At 43.6% G+C, this 19266-nt stretch overlaps 2 protein-coding genes across 2 annotated transcripts; one reads left to right on the top strand and one right to left on the bottom strand.

Annotated features, from left to right (window-relative positions):
* Positions 1–1625: 1625 nt before the first annotated feature.
* Positions 1626–7697, top strand: LOC311267088 (solute carrier family 22 member 4-like; the record flags this gene model as incomplete). Its single annotated transcript, XM_084369932.1, has 10 exons — positions 1626–1982; positions 2099–2202; positions 2965–3119; positions 3291–3462; positions 4436–4577; positions 4699–4793; positions 5734–5948; positions 6469–6655; positions 6813–6938; positions 7244–7697. The coding sequence occupies 10 exons, from the start codon at positions 1626–1628 to the stop codon at positions 7332–7334; spliced, it is 1644 nt and encodes a 547-aa protein (XP_084226058.1). The 3' UTR covers positions 7335–7697.
* Positions 7698–9229: 1532 nt separating this feature from the next.
* Positions 9230–19241, bottom strand: LOC311267085 (organic cation/carnitine transporter 2-like; the record flags this gene model as incomplete). Its single annotated transcript, XM_084369929.1, has 10 exons — positions 9230–9597; positions 10283–10418; positions 10572–10754; positions 10868–11082; positions 15548–15642; positions 15755–15896; positions 17265–17436; positions 17608–17759; positions 18665–18768; positions 18885–19241. The coding sequence occupies 10 exons, from the start codon at positions 19239–19241 to the stop codon at positions 9459–9461; spliced, it is 1695 nt and encodes a 564-aa protein (XP_084226055.1). The 3' UTR covers positions 9230–9458.
* Between the last annotated feature and the right edge of the window lie 25 nt (positions 19242–19266).

The following is a 19266-nucleotide window of genomic DNA, read 5'->3' as shown; positions in this document are numbered from 1 at the left end:
ACTAACAGATAGAAAGTGTAATAATAAACATATTCGCCAGTGTTTTCAAAGAATGAACAGAGTTGTGCCTAGAGGCAAGTTTTACTGGAGATCCCAAATAGAGAACATAAATTGGAGAAAAGCTTGGCTTCTACCCCACAAATATTGCATATCTAACAAAGCTAAAGAAGTGCATTTTAAAATATTGCATAAGATATACCCAGTTAGTAGTATTATTGCTAAATTTATAGATGTTGATGATTCCTGTACTTTTTGTAATCATAATACGGAAACAATTTCACATTTGTTTTTTTATTGTGATATATCTAAAAGGTTTTGGAGTGATCTTGAATCTCACTTTTTTGATGCTGCCAATTCTGTCTACACTCTTACCCTTAAAGATGTTATTTGCTACTATGTTAACCCAAAAGACAATGCTCTTGAACACTTGATGAACTTTGTTATTCTATATGCAAAATGTTTCATTCACAAACAAAAGTTTGCAAAATCGTTACCTAGATTTGCTCCTTTTCTCCTGGAACTGAGCTCTTTGCTCAAATCCCTGATTTTGTTAAATAACAAAAAAAGTAATACCTTACTGAGTCATTATGAAAAGTTTTTTCCTGAAACCCCTGCTTGAACTATTTATTTATTATTATTATTTTATATAGATATATATATTTGTACTGTCTTTTTTATTTACTGTTTGTCACCTATGTGCTGTGTGTTATTGTATACCTTGTATTTTTGTACACTGAAATTGTTCAATAAAAATGTTAAAAAATAAAAATAAAAAAAAATAAAAAAATAAAAAAAATAAAAATAAAAAAATACAAAAAAATAATCTGTTAACACAGTCACATTTTATAGACCCCTTTTTGGGGTCTTACCTATGATTAGAGCTGTGGATGGAGTCAGGTGTGTTATTATAGATAATGTTAGACAGAATATCCAGGGAATGTAGGTCAGTGCAGCGTCCTCTTCAGTGTCGGAAAAGGTACCTTTAACTTCATTAAAAGTACGTGTGTGTGTGTGTGTGTGTGTGTGTGTGTGTGTGTGTGTGTGTCGACTAGGGCACCAAAAGGCCTGCTGGTTGTGCATGAGAAATGTACCTCTGACAGGTCCATGTCCATATGCGTTGTTGGCTCCTTCATGATTTTCGACAGTATGTTTTAGCGGCCCATATAAATAATGTGTTTGATTGCATGTAGGGGGTTTTTTCCCCCTTTTAATGAATGAATTCAAACATGATAATAAAGGCTGTAATCAGGCTGCGTGGCCGGGCCAGAGTGGGCCTACTTTTAAAATGATGAATGTGCCATTCCTTTATTTTCTGTGAAGTTTAATCATACTCAAATGTATCAAAGATGACTTGTCTGTTGAAACCAGTTTCCAATACTCATGTCAGGTGACCACACCTTTTATTCAACCAAATATTTATCTGTGAACCCTACACAGTTAGGCTTGTCATATATGCAGTGCACCTCGGGCTACTTTGCTGAGACAGTATTCAAGCACACATTTGCAACCGGTTCAACAAGTGACCTGTGCTGGTGTACCTACAGAAATATAGATGTGCTAACCACCAGCTCATCCGACACAGTCTCCTGGTGTGGATTTAGTTTGCGCACCAGCAGTCAGTCATCATGTCAGATGCAAAAGTGAAAGACTTTGATGAACTTACGTCTTTTCTGGGCGACTACGGACATTTTCAAATTTTGATAATTGTTCTGCTCAGTTTAGCTGCAATTCCAACTGGATACATGGGAGTGATCGTGGTTTTTGTTTCGGATACACCAGAGTATCACTGCAAAGAGTCCATCAACTCCAGGCGCAACGGCACAGATGTGGAGCAGCGCAGCTGGATCGGACCTGACAGCTGTTCCCGGTACAAACAGAACGGAAGCTGGACGGAGGAAGCTGGACTCAGCAATGACACAGAGCAATGTGTGGATGGATGGGTGTTCAGCACTGAGATATACAGCTCCACTATTGTGTCTGAGGTGAAACTCTCCCTTCTTTGACTTTAGTTTCATTCAGATTTCACTTTAATGTCAGATTTCTGTGGAAGTTGTCCTGCTGTCATCTGAATGACGGTCTTCTCTCCTGGTAATGACAGTGGGATCTGGTGTGTGAACATGCATGGAAGGTCCCTTTTTCCACCTCCTCATTCTTTGTAGGAGTCATGATTGGATCCTTCATCAGCGGTCCATTCTCAGACAGGTAAGCAGTGGTGGAGGGTCATATCCTCACCTAGTGGCAACAGGAAATGACATTTTCCTGTACTTTTCACTGCAGCCCCTGCAAACTCCTCCTACAGCAAAAACTGACGCTTTAGGGTGGCAGCTGACCCGTCCTACATTCCCAAAGTGTCAGTTTTTGACAGGTTGGAGAATGAGACTCAAAAATCCACTTTTCTCACAAGTAGCACCTTTAACCTGAAAGACGTGAAAAAAATAAATGAAAGATATCAGAAGCTTGAACTTCAGTTGAATGGCGCGACTGAAGCAGTGCCACGAAATTCGACGATTCCCCTCGAAATAAGAAGTTGCTGTAACTCGCTTGTACATGCTCGAGTCCGCCCCAAACTTAATACGTTTAAAGTCCTGCCCTGAAAACATCTACATGCCAATGTTATGTTACAGTCGTAGTGCCCCCTAGTGGCAGCAGGAAATGACACCTTTTGAACAGTGATGTACTGCTTCTATCTGCCATCAACTAATTGATTAATTGATGTATTGTTTCAGCTCTGAATTTGTTAATATATTTTTACTTGTTGTTTTACTCATGAATAATTCACTGACATCTGTTGTTCTAGCAGCCAAATCAAACAACAGTAAGACAATCTGCAGGATTGACGGAAAGACAAAGAAGAGAAGAACTGACTGATCACATAATGAAAGACAAATGTTATCAGTGTGAGGATGTGTACTTAAAGATCACTCATGGTCTGTTAATGTCATGTTTCTGTGCATCACCTTGCAGGTTTGGCAGAAAGCCAGTGTTTTTTTTCACTATGATCTTACAGTCAGTCACTGCCTTAATCCAGGCCGCCTCCGCCAGTTGGGTCATGTTCTGTGTCCTCAACTGTCTAAAAGGACTTGGCCATATCTCCAACTATTCCACATCACTCATACTGGGTGAGACAAGCAGCACATCCACTTCTATTGGTCTCAAAAGAGTCCCTACCTCTATCTCAATTCCAACATGTTCCTGAACCAATGAATTCAATATGGCTGCAGACAGTTTGATCTATACGTTCATGTTCTCCCTCATCTTAATGCCATGCTTGTGGTCCTCTTCTTCATCAGGGTCTGAGATGTTGGGTCAGTCTGCCAGGATAAAATTCGGTCTGCTAGCCCAAGGTCTTTGTACCGGCATTGGCTACGCCTTGTTGCCGCTCTTTGCCTACTTCATACGAGGCTGGAGGATGCTGCTGGTAGCTTCTGCCATCCCCGGATTGATATATATTCCAATGTGGTGGTAAGTGATCGGCTGATAAGGGCTATTGATCAGTGGTCCATGTAACATACCAGAGTCAAAGCTTCTTCAAGGAACTGTTATTTTGTTCGGGCAGCCCCTGTTGACAATATGAGAACCACCACCTCCTGTCATGAAGATCTTTATCTGGCTAGCATGTGTATTTGTTTTGTGAGTGAAAGAAAGAGGCAATGCATCTTTAACACTTTTTTTTTGTTTTAATCAAAGTAGTTTGCAGGATGCATAGTGATGAGTAATGTTCAGCTTCTTCGTTTAGGCAGTGAGACTCCTCAGTTCACCCTCAGCAGTCTGCTATTAAAAATAACACTCAGAATTTTAAGACATTTAAGACATTAAAAAGAATATACTAACATTACCAACAGAGTGTGAAGAAATAACAGTGTTGGCGTTATGTCAAAGATGTCTATGTATTGTGTGTGCTTCACAATAGAGTTCTCTCAATGTCTGGGAGTGCAGTCAAGGTTTTACACTGTGAACATGAGGGGGCTGAGCACACAGTCCTCGGGGCTCCGGTGTTGAGCACTAAGGTAGAGGAGTTGTGACTCCGAACTGTCTGCAGTCTGCTTGTGAGGAAGTCCAATATCCAACTGCAAAGTGTGGTACTGAAGCCCCGAGTGGGCAGTATTCTAGTCACCTTCATGGGTGTGACTGTACTGTGCTGGTTTAGACCAGTTCTCAGTGTAATTGAGTGTCTGTCTGCTTTCCCCCTGTTTATGCTTCTCTTTGGAATCAGACACTGATCTCAGTCCTGACACTTTGTTCATATTCTCTGCAAAGTTTACATGTTTCGATTTCCGATTGTACGAATGATTACAGTACATGCATTAACAGATGCAAATATATCCCCTTGAAGCTTTTAACTTTTTTCCAATTTGCTTTCTAACGTGCTTGTTCAACGTCCGTGTTGTAAAATGCATATTTTTAACTTTAAATGAACTTCTCTGTTTCTCTTCAGGGTCCTTCCTGAGTCTCCATGTTGGCTCTTGCAGAAAGGTCGGGTTGAGGAGGCTGAACTTGTCATACGTAATGCTGCCAAAAAGAACAGAGTCCCCGTGCCTGAGGTTATATTCAGGGCTGGCGAGTACTTGGAGCTAATGGTATTTATTCCATTTTCACTCCTCATGCTGTGGAAGCTGTTGAGATACAGTATAAAATATGGCCCAAACTCTGATAACCAGGTGTGACTGTTCTGTTTCTTTTCACATTTGTTGAATACAGAGAGATAAAGGTGAAGGAGAGAGGACGCACACTTATATGGACCTTATACGCACCCCCAACCTGAGGAATATTACAATTCTAGGTGTTTTCATATGGTAATGTATTTATTTTCTATGTTGGTAGATTTCCTGAATATACTGTAACACCCAGGTGAACAGGAAATGGGTGGAAAAGAGACAAAGGTAGAAGGTGAAAATCAAAACATGACACTTGAGAAGAGAACTTCAAAATAAAACAGGAAATCCAATCCAATCCAGTCCAACTTCATTTGTTAAGCACTTTTACACAACCAAAGTTGACCAAAGTGCTGTACAGAAGAAAGGCCCAAAATTACATAAAAATACAAAAATAAATTGAAAGACATAAAACATGAGTAAAAATAATAAAATAATAATAGCCACACAATAAAAAGCAATGAAAATTAGAAATTAAAACAAGGAGAAAAAAATGCGCCACCAAAAACCATCACTTCCGTCTTTTTGTCATTGAATTTTAAAAAGTTCATTGCCATCCAGGCCTTTATGTCTTCCAGACACTTACAGTAAGTAACAGCCTGACATCATAGTCATCTTTCTTTTCAAGAGGCACAAACCATGACAGTCAGTGGCCAAATGAAGAAGTTTAAGTGGACGTACTTTGACAGTAAAATATTTCCTGCAGGAATTACATTGCAGAAGTTGCAGCCACTGTCACAGCTGCTGGCTGCAGCAGTCTTGTTCAATAGTGGACCAGTTTCAAAAAATGTTGTCCCCATTAATCACCTAGACACAAAAAATGAAAACAGGGTCCAGGTTAAAGATACCAAAGTTACCCTTTAATAACTTTGATTTATTTATTGTCGACTGTTAGTCCACTTTCAATAATTAAACCACATAAAATTTCAACTGCAGCTTCTTCAAAGTGACTTGAATAAATACATTTTATAGTAACATTGGGAACAATATCGCACTTTTAAAAAATCATTTTTGTGATCAAAATATTATTTCAGCACACTGTCTTCCCTCTTCATGCCGTGTTGATTCTGTATTTCTGCAGGATGTCTACCGCCATGGTCTATTATGGTCTCTCTCTCAACATCAGTAACCTGAATGGAAACGTCTACCTCAACTGCTTCATTTCAGCAGCCATTGACATTGTGGTGACTGTAGCCACGTGGCTGCTGATCAACCGTGCACCTCGACCCACTCTCCTCTTCTGCATGTTGATCCTCTGTGGCATCATGTTCTTGATCATCCAGCTGGTTCCTGAAGGTCTGAATCAGTACAACACTGAGTGAATCAGGAATATCTGAAAGGAGAAGAAGACACTGATTGTAAAATTGTCCATGCCTTGTTTAACTACAGTATTACATTTTTTTATATGGCTCCGTTTTTTCTTCAAAGATGCCCACTTAAGCCATAGAGTCCAAGCATAGAGTTGACTCGTGCTTCAATAAAACTCCGTAGACCAGGTTCTTCGTTTTACTGTTTACTGAAACTTTCTTCTGTCATACAAAAGCGCATGTTGAGCACAATAAATGGAAAATTACGGTGGTTCAAAGCACGGTTAAAAACTAGTGTGCCCTCAAGGCTCCACAGCTTCAACTAAAAAATCTAACAAGCACAGGCAAGCCTGTTGACTGTGCGGCCTATCAGAGGCCAGGGCTGACTGCAGTAATTGCTAATCCTAATTAAGCATGGTGCAAAGAAACTGTGGAGTCACTTATTCTTAACAAAACAAAATACACAGTTATTCCGCTACAAATGGCACTAACACATTTGTTTTTCTCAGACATGCCTGTCATGCTCCAGGTGTTCACCTTGGTGGGAAGGATGGGCGTGACTGGTGCTTACTCCTTCCTCTATGTGTTCTTCACTGAGCTGATGCCCACTGTGGTCAGGAACATGGGCTTAGGGGTCACCAACACAGCTGCATTCATAGGCTCCATCATGTGTCCCTACGTGATCTACATTGGCAAGTGTTTTTGACAATATTTCGTATTAAGGTCCTTGTAATAAGCACAAGGTAATAGGTTTGCCTAACTAACGTATTAAAGGTGATGAACCCATGGAAATGAACAGATCGGTGACAAGTCTAATCAAAGTGGCCTTCATTCTGTTTGCAGGTGTGCACAGCAAGGTCCTGCCGTACATTATTTTTGGTACAGTCTGCCTCATGGCTGCTGCTGTGAGCATGTTGCTGCCAGACACCAGAAACTGCAAACTTCCTGACCTCATCAGCCAGGCTAAACCCATCAGAAGGTACGTCACTGTGTGTGAACGTGTTGACAAACACAAAGGAAGTACAAGACTTCTAAGTATTAGACAACAAACTGAGACAACGAAATCTTGTCACTCTATTACTACTGTTACTGCATCAAGAGCAGGTCTGGAGCTGCATTTTCACTGATAAACAAAGTGTTGATTAGAAATCTGTACAGCAGAGAGGCAAACATGTTGTAGAGTTAACTGCATGACGGCTTTATCTCTTTGTTTGTGATAATGTGCATTTCAACAGTTCGTCTCTCTCTCTTTCATCTCTCTCTGTGTCTCTTTGTATCTTGAAGCTGCTTCTGCTGCTGTCCAAAGGAAACAGCTGCTGCCCGGTCAGACACAAGTGAAGACTGTAAAGAAAGGAACAAGAGCGCCCCCTGCTGACAGAACATCAGACAGCAAGAGTCTATCGATCAAAAGACAAAGGCTTTAAAACACAAACTGTTTCTGTGTCTTCTGATGAGTTGACACATTTATGTCAACTTGAAAAGATTTCATTATAAAGAGGTAGCTGGGATACATTTTTCAGACCACTATATTTTGTTGACTAATAAGCAGACTTAAGTGCTCTATCGTAGGCAACTGGACGTGTTTCAGATGTGGGCTGTAAGATTGTCACTGTTGCACTGACCTGAACAATAAATTTCCACACATGCCACGAGTGTCTTGTTTTATAGAACCATATTTACAGTGAAAGGAGAGTTCAGTTTGCTGAATCAATAATGGCTGGAATGACAGTTTAAATTGGCTGGAAAAGGCAAAGGCACACACACACACACACACACACACACACACACACACACACACACACACACACACACACACACACACACACACACACACACACACACACACACACACACACACACACACACACACACACACACACACACACACACACACACACAAAAAAAATCACTCTTGGGGCCCCTTGGTAGTCACACGGCTCCATAATATAACTGGCAAAAATACAAATACAAATACAAAATACAAAAAAGAATTTTTTTCTCACCACTGTTGCAACGTGTTTGCTCATGAGGTCTAATCACAAATACCCAAGTCAAGTTGCAGTTTAAATGAAGATGAATTCATTAAATGAACAGTAACCAAACAAAGTGAAAAAAAACCTAAACAATAAATAAAACAAACAAACGAAGGGCAGTCTCCCAGACCAGCCTACCAGGGCCGTCAGAGCTGGGCATTAACCCTCTACCCTAACACAAAGAAACAACTAAACCTAACTGAAATAAAGCCACAAAAACTAGACTATGGCACCCATCAGATAAACATAAAAACATAATACCACAGCCAGCCTCCAGGCTGACTGACTGCATCTCTGGATGGAAGGTGGAATGGAGAGAGAGCCAGAGCCTAGTGCCCTCACCCCCTCCTATTGGTTCATAATCAGCCAGACCGCTTTCACCTGGAAAGGCAGGAGGCCAAGCATCAGCCACAGCTGAGCGTCCTGGCCAGCAGAGGGCGAGCGTGTGACACTAATGTGTTGTAGACTCTGTGCTTTGATGTAATATATAATGGTCTTGGACTTCATACATGTTGTTCCAAATAGTTGATTACTCAACACAGTCATTTGTGGGATTCATGATGATAATGATAGTTTGGCGCCTGCCTCTTGTTCCCTCAGGTGGTGTCTGTCCACAGCTAGATTATCAACTAACCAAGGCAAGAAAAAACATTGCCGGGGCTCCAGACCCTAAACGTTTCAGTGTCACTGCATATCAATTGATTGTATTAATTTGATTAATTCCACATTTGTCAGGGAATTTGCAAAACTTATATTCATTGCATCCTGTGTTATAATCCTGTGGACCCTGATCAACACGTAGTTATCATACCTTTGGTGGCATTTCACAGCCCACGATTTACAGTGTAATTTCCTCATATTTACCTTTTATTTTTTCACAAATTACTGTGTAATTTTATTGTATGAATAAGTAAATATACAATACAGGTTCCTACTGGTACTTAGTATAGTTACTTACTAAAATACAGGGATATACAGTATATGATATATGTATACATTGGACAAAATTGTGTAAGTTCATGTTTCTTTTACTGTATAAATTGTTTTATCATACAAGGCACTCATGGCATGTATGGAAATGTCTTGTTATCCAAGTCAGTGCAAAGGTGCATGAAAACTAATGAAAACATGAAAACTCACCATGTTAAGGAATCCTTTAAATAACAATTGATCATGGCCCGAGGCCTGATCTGTCATCAAGAGAGTTTTTTTTATACATGCTGGTAACAAACAGGACAAATGATAATCATTACAACAATAACAAATCTGCTTATTAGTCAACAAAATATAGTGTTTTCAAAAATTGTATCCCAGCTACCTCTTTATAATGAAATCTTTTCAAGTTGACATAAATGTAAATAATGAACATGAATGTGAACAGACCAGAGAAGCTCTGAGGCTCCCTCTCCTAAACAACATTAATGTCTTGCCAACTCATCAGAAGACAGAAACACAGTTTATGTGTTTTAAAGGCTTTGTCTTTTGATCGATAGACTCTTGCTGTCTGATGTTCTGTCAGCAGGGGGCGCTCTTGTTCCTTCTTTACAGTCTTCAGTTGTGTCTGACTGGGCAGCAGCTGTTTTCTTTGGACAGCAGCAGAAGCAGCTTTAAGATACAAAGAGACACAGAGAGAGATGAAACAGAGAGAAACGAATTGTTGAAATGCACATTATCACAAACAAAGAGATGAAGCTGTCATGCAGTTAACTCTACAACATGTTTGCCTCTCTGCTGTACAGATTTCTGATCAACACTATTTGTTTATCAGTGAAAATGTAGCTCCAGACCTGCTCTTCATGCAGTTGTAGCAGTCCGATTGTTTGAGACTTGCTATTTTTCTTTGTTTTGGGCTGATTTTCCAAAATCCCTCATGACTGATTGCAGGGGATTCAGTCTGAATCTGTCCCTGACCCATTGAGGACCTCATTCCGTGTAGATCGCCAGCCAGAAACTCTGGTCTGTTTAGGCCCCTATTGGGTTTTCTTGGCTGCCCACATCTTTCTAGGGAGGAAACTTTGTTTATTTGGGAACCCCGTAAAACTCAAGCCCCCTTACACCTTCAGTTTACCATTTTATTTCCCTGGGGCTTGTAGGAGGTATTTGTTTGTTGGTTTATTGTCCAAGTAGCGGACACTGGGAATTCCCCTAGTTTCACATGTTTTTTTTGTTTATATTTTTATATTTTACAGTAACAGTAGTAACATAGTCACAAGATTTGTTGTCTCAGTTTGTTGTCTAATACTTAGAAGTCTTTAACTTCCATTGTGTTTGTTCACACACAGTGACATACCTTCTGATGGGTTTAGCCTGGCTGATGAGGTCAGGAAGTTTGCAGTTTCTGGTGTCTGGCAGCAACATGCTCACAGCAGCAGCCATGAGGCAGACTGTACCAAAAATAATGTACGGCAGGACCTTGCTGTACACACCTGCAAACAGAATGAAGGCCACTTTAATTAGACTTGTCACCGATCTGTTCATTTCCATGGGTTCATCACCTTACCAATATGTAAGTTAGACAAACCTATTACCTTGTGCTTATTACAAGGACCTTAATACGAAATATTGTCAAAAACACTTGCCAATGTAGATCACGTACGGACACATGATGGAGCCTATGAATGCAGCTGTGTTGGTGACCCCTAAGCCCATGTTCCTGACCACAGTGGGCATCAGCTCAGTGAAGAACACAAAGAGGAAGATGTAAGCACCAGTTGAGCCCATCCTTCCCACCAAGGCGAACACCTGGAGCATGACAGGCATGTCTGAGAAAAACAAATGTGATTCTTAAACAAGGCATGGACAATTGTACAAAATCACTGTGTCTTCTTCTCCTTTCAGATATTCCTGATTCAGTCAATGTTGTACTGATTCAGACCTTCAGGAACCATCTGGATGATCAAGAGCATGATGCCACAGAGGATCAGCATGCAGAAGAGGAGAGTGGGTCGAGGTGCACGGTTGACCAGCAGCCCAGTGGCTGCATAAACTGCAATGTCAATGGCTGCTGAAATGAAGCAGTTGAGGAAGATGTTTCCATTCAGGTTACTGGTGTTGAGAGAGAGACCAAAATAGATCATGGCAGTAGACATCCTGCAGAAACACAGAATCAACACTGCACAATTAAAGGTGCAACTTGGACTTTAACCTGGTCCCTATTTTCTCATGCTTTTGTGTCAAAGTGACTTATGGGAACGATATTATTGTGGGTCCAACATAACTACTTAGGTAACTAAAGTTACATGGTAAAATATGCTTCTTTTAACCCAAACCATGATCTGTTCTTAAATCTATACAAGTACTTTTAGTGCCTAAACCAAACCAAGTAGTTCTGTAGTCTAAACCTAACCTGTAACAGTCATGTTGTTTTGAGAGCACTGAGTTATATCATTCTGGGAGTCAGTATGAGGATGTGTTGCATTAAAGACGCCTCTCCTCTTTCTGACGACATGTCTGATTCTGGGTCGGTCCTCGACACGTCTCCCTCTGTCTTGTCCTGAGCCTCTTCCTGAGTCGGCCTAAGCCCGGCCAGTCCTGGTCTTCGGTTGGCAGTCCAGCCAACGCCAGCCCCATGTCATTAGTCATCCACCCCTGCTGACCCACAGCTAGACTCCTCCTTTTCTGGCCTCCAGCTACTGGTCTCTGGTGCTGCACCCAAGCTGCCAGATTCCTGTCCTGAGTTCAAGCTATGTTGCTGGCCTCCAGAGGGGTTCTGCCTCTGCTGCCGGCCTCTAACCCGCCTTGGCTACTCTGCTCAGCTTCTGGGTCGCCTCCCCGACCTGGTATGTCCTTTGGCCCTGCCTCTCAGTCCTGACCTGACCAGGAGGCAGGACTGAGGGGCAAAGCAGACAGTTTGTTAACTATTCCCTGTCTGTTTAAACCTGTGTTTTTGTCTTGCTCCTTGCCCACTGTCTATATTTGTCATGCGTCTCCTGAGTTCCTTTATTGTTTCCCAACATCAGTCCTGTGTTTCCTTGTGTTCCTTGTGTTCATCAGGCTCCTCATGTTCCTAGTGTTCCTCATGTTCCCAGTGCTTCTTCAGTTTGTAACCTTTTTTGTTTTCGTATTTTTTGTACTGCTTAATTCCTAAATTTGCCTCTGCCTGCTTCTTTTGTTTTTTGCCACCTGCCTTGTGTTTCTTGCATTTGGACTTTTGGTTTTGTATTGTTTGAATTTGGACTTTGGACTTTTTTGTTCTATTTTTTTGTGCTATTTGTTCAGTTAGCTGCCTGCCTGTCTTACATTTGGGTCCCATTTTGTTTATTCCCGATACTTCACTGATGTCCGCCTTCTCTTTCACTCCTTTCTCAAAATTTCCTCTTGTCCTTTCAACCAGAGTTGGTGAGAGGACAAGATGAACCAAGATGGTTTTGGTCATGATCTGACAATCAGAGTGATGAGGTTTTATTCAACAAATATAAATGTATTTGAGCTATGTTGTCCTGGGCTTAATGCCCCTGGTAGGGTCTCCCAAGGCAAACAGGTCCTAGGTGACAGGTCAGACTAAGAGCGGTTCTAAAGCCCCTTATGAGAGAGAACAAATCAAGGATGTTATGTCGCCCGGATTGGCATTACCGGGGCCCCACCCTGGAGCCAGGCCTGGGGCTGGGGCTCGCAGGCGAGCGCCTGGTGGCCGGGTCTTTGCCCACGGCACCCAGCCGGGCACAGCCCGAAGGAGCAACGTGGGCCCGCCCTCCCGTAGGCCCACCACCCGCAGGATGGTCCATAAGGGGCAGGTGTGGTGGGATTTGGGTGGCTGTTCTGGGCGGGTGCCCCGGCGACCCAATCCCTGGACGGTGACTCTAGCCATGGGGACATGGAATGTCACCTGGCTGGGGGGTAAAGAGCCTGAGCTAGTGCGGGAGGTTGAGCGCTACCGACTAGAGATAGTTGGGCTCGCCTCCACGCACAGTCTGGGCTCTGGAACCCAACTCCTTGAGAGGGGCTGGACTCTCTTCTACTCTGTGGAGTTGCCCGTGGTAAGAGGCGACGAGCTGGTGTGGGCTTGCTCATAGCTCCCCAGCTCAGCCGCCATGTGTTGGAGTTTTCCCCGGTGAACGAGAGGGTCGTTTCCCTGCGCCTTCGGGTCGGGGATAGGTCTCTCACTGTCGTTTCGGCCTACGGGCCAAACGGCAGTGCAGAGTACCCGGCCTTCTTGGGGTCCCTGGGAGGAGTACTGGAGAGTGCTCCAACTGGGGACTCCATCGTTCTACTGGGGGACTTCAATGCTCACGTGGGCGGCGACAGTGTTACCTGGAGGGGTGTGATTGGGAGGAACGGCCTCCCCGATCTGAACCCGAGCGGTGTTCTGTTGTTGGACTTCTGTGCTAGTCACAGTTTGTCCATAACGAACACCATGTTCAGGCATAAGGGTGTCCATCAGTGCACGTGGCACCAGGACACCCTAGGCTGGAGGTCAATGATCGACTTTGTGGTCGCGTCATCTGACCTCAGGCCGTATGTCTTGGACATTCGGGTGAAGAGAGCTGTCAACTGATCACCACCTGGTGGTGAGTTGGATCCGCTGGCAGGGGAGGAAGCTGGACAGACTTGGCAGACCTAAATGTATTGTGAGGGTCTGCTGGGAACATCTGGTGGAACCCTCTGTCGGGGAGGTCTTCAACTCCCACCTCCGGGAGAGCTTTGACCAGATCCCGAGGGAGGCTGGGGACATTGAGTCCGAATGGACTTTGTTCTCCGCTTCCATTGTTGACGCAGCTGTTCGAAGCTGTGGCCGTAAGGTCTCTGGTGCCTGTCGTGGCGGCAATCCCCTAACTCGGTGGTGGACACCAAAAGTAAGGGATGCTGTCAAGCTGAAGAAGGAGTCCTATCAAGCCTGGTTGGCTCGGGGGACTCCTGAGGCAACTGACGGCTACCGGCAGGCCAAGCGTGCTGCAGCGCGGGCGGTTGCGGAAGCAAAGGTTCGGGTCTGGGAAAGGTTCGGGGAGGCCATGGAGGAGCGGTGGAAGGAATACTTCGAGGATCTCCTCAATCCCACTGACATGCCTTCCATAGAGGAAGCAGAGGCTGGGGACTCGGAGGTTGATCCATGCATCACCCAAGCTGAAGTCACTGAGGTAGTTCGGAAGCTGCCCAGTGGCAAAGCATCGGGGGTGGATGAGAGCCACCCTGAGTACCTCAAGTCTCTGGATGTTGTGGGGCTGTCTTGGCTGACACGTCTCTGCAACATCGTGTGGCAGTCGGGGACAGTGCCTCTGGACTGGAAGACCGGGGTGGTGGTCCCCCTATTCAAAAAGGGGGACCGGAGGCTGTGTTCCAATTATCGGGGATCACACTCCTCAGCCTCCCTGGTAAAGTCTATTCCAGGGTACTGGAGAGGAGAATTCCGGCCGATAGTCGAACCTCGGATTCAGGAGGAATCCGAGGTGGAACACCGGGGCCCTCTGCTAAGGGCTGTACGGTCACTGTACGACCGGAGCAGGAGTCTGGTTCGCATTGCCGGCAGTAAGTCAGACCTGTTTCCAGTGCATGTTGGACTCCGGCAGGGCTGCCCTTTGTCACCGGTTCTGTTCATTATTTTTATGGACAGAATTTCTAGGCGCAGTCAAGGGCCGGAGGGGATCTGGTTCGGGAGCCAAAGGATTTCATCCCTGCTTTTTGCGGACGATGTTGTCTTGTTGGCTCCTTCGAGCCGGGAACTCCAGCATGTCCTGGAGCGGTTTGCAGCCGAGTGTGAAGCAGCTGGGATGAGAATCAGCACCTCCAAGTCCGAGGCCATGGTTCTCGACCGAAAAAAAGGTGGCTTGCTCCCTCCGGCTCTGGGGGAGAGTTCCTGCCTCAAGTGGAGGAGTTCAAGTATCTTGGGGTCTTGTTCACGAGTGAGGGAAGGACGGAGCGTGAGATTGACAGGTGGATCGCTGCGGCGGCCGCAGTTATGCGGTCGTTGTATTGGTCTGTCGTAGTGAAGAGAGAGCTGAGCCGTAAGGCGAGGCTCTCGATTTACCGGTCAATCTACGTTCCTACCCTCACCTATGGCCACGAACTTTGGGTCGTGACCGAAAGAATAAGATCCCGGATACAAGCGGCCGAAATGAGTTTCCTTCGCAGGGTGGCGGGCGCTCCCTTAGAGATATGGTGAGGAGCTCCGCCACGCGGGAGGAGCTCGGAGTAGAGCCGCTGCTCCGCCACATCGAGAGGAGCCAGCTGAGGTGGCTCGGGCATCTGTATCGGATGCCCCCTGGACGCCCCCCTCGGGAGGTGTTCCAGGCATGCCCCACCGGGGGGAGGAGACCCCGAGGAAGACCCAGGACACGCAAGAGTGACTATGTCGCCCGGCTGGCCTGGGAATGCCTTGGGATCCTCCCGGAGGAGCTGGAGGAAGTATCCAGGGAGAGGGAAGTCTGGGTGTCCCTGTTCAGACAGCTGCCCCCGCGACCCGGTCCCGGATAAGCGGAAGAAAATGGATGGATGGATGGATGGATGGATGGATATAAATGTATATTTATAAAGTAATATAATGGAATTACTTTGGAATGGATTCAATTTTATTCACAGCTATATTCAGGATATCTACCAACAGAGAAAATAAATACATTACCATGTGAAAACACCTAGAATTGTGATATTCCTCATGTTGGCAGTGCGTATCAGGTCCATATAAGTGTGCGTCCTCTCCTCTCCACCTTTATCTTTCTGTATTCGACAAATATGAAAAAAAACAGAACAGTCACACCTGGTGTGGGTCATATTTTATACTGCAGCTCAACAAGTTCCACAGCATGAGGAGTGAAAATGGAATAAATACCATTAGCTCCAAGCACTCGCCAGCCCTGAATATAACCTCAGGCACGGGGACTCTGTTCCTTTTGGCAGCATTACGTATGACAAGTTCAGCCTCCTCAACCTGACCTTTCTGCAAAAGCCAACGTGGAGACTCAGGAATGACCCTGAGCAGAAAGAGAGAGATGGAAGTTCATTTAAAATGAAAAAATGTGCATTTTACAACACAGACATTAGAAAGCCATTTGAAAAAAGTTAAAAGGTTCAAGGGGATATATTTGCATCTGTTAATGCATGTACTGTAATCATTTCATACAATCAGAAATCAAAACATGTAAACTTTGCAGAGAATATGAACAAAGTGTCAGGACTGAGATCAGTGTCTGATTTTAAAGAGAAGCATAAACAGGGGGAGGCATACAGACCAGTTTATGATCCAGGTCTGAGTACACAAAGACAGATACTCATTTACACTGAGAACTGATTTAAACAACAAGCCCAGTCTGGTTGTCTTGGCATAGACACAGAAGTACATTCTTATTATTATCCACCTCTGCAATGACCTGCAGTCAACTTACATATCTGCATCTGCAGTTGAGTGATACACTGACTCTCAGAATGGACAATTGCCCTCTTGGCTAATCCTAATATAATTTTTCAACTAATATATAATGAGGAAAACATAGCCTACATTAGTATCAACAAAACATGGGCACATTATCAAAACCTTGCTGCTCTGCCACTCCTTGCAATTATCATTTGTCATGAAACAAAATCTTTCAGGCGTTTGGTATCTTTTTGACGTTGGGTGTCACAGCTGGGTGTGTTTGGTGAACATATCAGCTTTGTGCTCGTGGCACTATGTGATGATTGTGTTATCCAGAGTATGCCACCAGCACCAGGCTCTTTCAGACATACACAGACTTCTTTGGTTTTGCTGATAGGGTGCTGCCAAGGTCACAAAGTGGTCCAATCGACAGAGTATCCGCTGCCGTACCATCAGACTGCAGATCAGCGTCTTTCCCTCAGGCTGTGAGACTCCTCAATTCATCAACACTCAACTCATTAATATAGTTTGCTTTTTTGTTGTTGTTGTTTTTGTGATGTAGCATAAAGGGACTCAAACTTGAAAACCCTGGTGTTGTAAAATTATAACTGAACTAATCGTGTACCTTGCACCATGTAAATGTGGTAAAGATGGGCCATTATTTATCTTTAGTTTTCTATACATCTTTGGTTGAGTCTGTGGCTTTTTGTTTGCTATTTCTTTTCTCCCTTTTAGCCTCAAATAGATACATTACCTCGTCGCTATGCATCCTGCAAACTGCTGTGTTTTAAAAAAGAAAAAAGTGTTAAAAATCCATTGCACATGCACATGCTAGCCAGATCAAGATCTTTACCACAGGAAGCAATGGTTCTCATTTTATCTACCAGGGCTTCCAGTAACAACTTAAATAGAAGAGGGTTTGGCATAAAATGACTCTGATATGTGACATGGACCACTGATCAATAGCCCTTATCAGCCAATCACTTACCACCACATTGGAATATATATCAATCCGGGGATGGCAGAAGCTACCAGCAGCATCCTCCAGCCTCGTATGAAGTAGGCAAAGAGCGGCAACAAGGCGTAGCCAATGCCATAACATACACCTTGGGCTAGCAGACCGAATTTTATCCTGGCAGACTGACCCAACATCTCAGACCCTGATGAAGAAGAGGACCACAAGCATGGCATTAAGATGAGGGAGAACATGAACGTATAGATCAAACTGTCTGCAGCCATATTGAATTCACTGGTTCAGTAAGATGTTGGAGTTGAGATAGAGGTAGGGACTCTTTTGAGACCAATAGAAGTGGATGTGCTGCCTGTCTCACCCAGTATGAGTGATGTGGAGTAGTTGGTCTGGCCAAGTCCTTTTAGACAGTTGAGGACACAGAACATGACCCAACTAACGGAGGCGGCCTGGATTAAGGCAGTGACTGACTGTAAGATCATAGTGAAAAAAAACACTGGCTTTCTGCCAAACCTGCAAGGTGATGCACAGAAACATGAAATTAACAGACCATGGGTGATCTTTAAGCACACATCGTCAACCCGATAACATTTAGCTTTTGTTATGTGATCAGTCAGTTCTTCTCTTCTTTGTCTTTCCGTCAATCCTGCAGAACAACAGACGTCAGTGAACACCATTATTCATGAGTAAAAAAACAAGTAAAAATATATTAACAAAATCAGAGCTAAAACAATACATCAATTAATTGATTAGTTGTTAAACAGCAAAATTTAGAGAGTTAGAGCAAAAAGGGCTTATCCAAAGTATTTGACGGGTAAATGAGTGAAGCTGTGATTTTATTTATGAGTGAGGAAGGCAATGAGGAACCTGCTTTTTCGATGACATTTTTTCATACTCTCTGTTCAGTGAAAGCTGTGTATTACCAAATTTGGTAAGTTTGATTTTGATTTTGATTTGATTTGATGATAAACTGAAGGGTTAAGTGCTCCTTTATGTGTTAATGAAATGATCCTTCTTCAGTCACAAAGCTCAAAACAGGCAGTTTTTCTGACACCATTAAAAGCTGATTTTAAAAAAATCATAATCTACATATATGTGGTTCTCACAGGACAGCAACACTGCAAACATGATGTCATAGAGTATGATGTATTACTAGATTGAACCCCACAGTATAAAAAGCACATTTATATCTGCAGCATAAATATGCAGTGATATTAATTCAATTATAATAGAAAAACAATGACAGAGAACATTTTCCTTTGTCAGAATGAGTACTTGTACTTTTGACACTTGAAGTGAATTTCACTGATAATGCTTTCATACTTTCACACAAGAAAGGTTTTCAATTAAAGACTTTTCACACTGTGGTATCGACACTTCTACTTAAGGATCTGCACACATCCTCCACCACTGCTTACCGGTCTGAGAACGGACCGCTGATGAAGGATCCAATCATGACTCCTACAAAGAATGAGGAGGTGGAAAAAGGGACCTTCCATGCATGTTCACACACCAGATCCCACTGTCATTAACAGGAGAGAAGACCGTCATTCAGGTGACAGCCGGACAACTTCCACAGAAATCTGACATTAAAGTGAAATCTGAATGAAACTAAAGTCAAAGAAGGGAGAGTTTCACCTCAGACACAATAGTGGAGCTGTATATCTCAGTGCTGAACACCCATCCATCCACACATTGCTCTGTGTCATTGCTGAGTCCAGTTGTCTCCGTCCAGCTTCCGTTCAGTTTGTACCGGGAAAAGCTGTCAGGTCCGATCCAGCTGCGTTGCTCCACATCTGTGCCGTTGCGCCTGGAGTTGATGGACTCTTTGCAGTGATACTCTGGTGTGTCCGAAACGAAAACCACGATCACTCCCATGTATCCAGTTGGAATTGCAGCTAAACTGAGCAGAACAATTATCAAAATTTGAAAAAGTCCGTAGTCGCCCAGAAAAGACGTAAGTTCATCAAAGTCTTTCACTTTTGCATCCGACATGATGACTGACTGCTGGTGCGCAAAT

The sequence above is a fragment of the Pagrus pagrus genome (genome assembly GCF_965226575.1).
Source record: "Pagrus pagrus genome assembly, chromosome: 12".
In the NCBI taxonomy this organism is placed as follows: Eukaryota; Metazoa; Chordata; class Actinopteri; order Spariformes; family Sparidae; genus Pagrus; species Pagrus pagrus.
The sequence above is the reverse complement of the archived record's forward strand: the minus strand, read 5'-3'. Positions and strand labels throughout refer to the sequence as shown.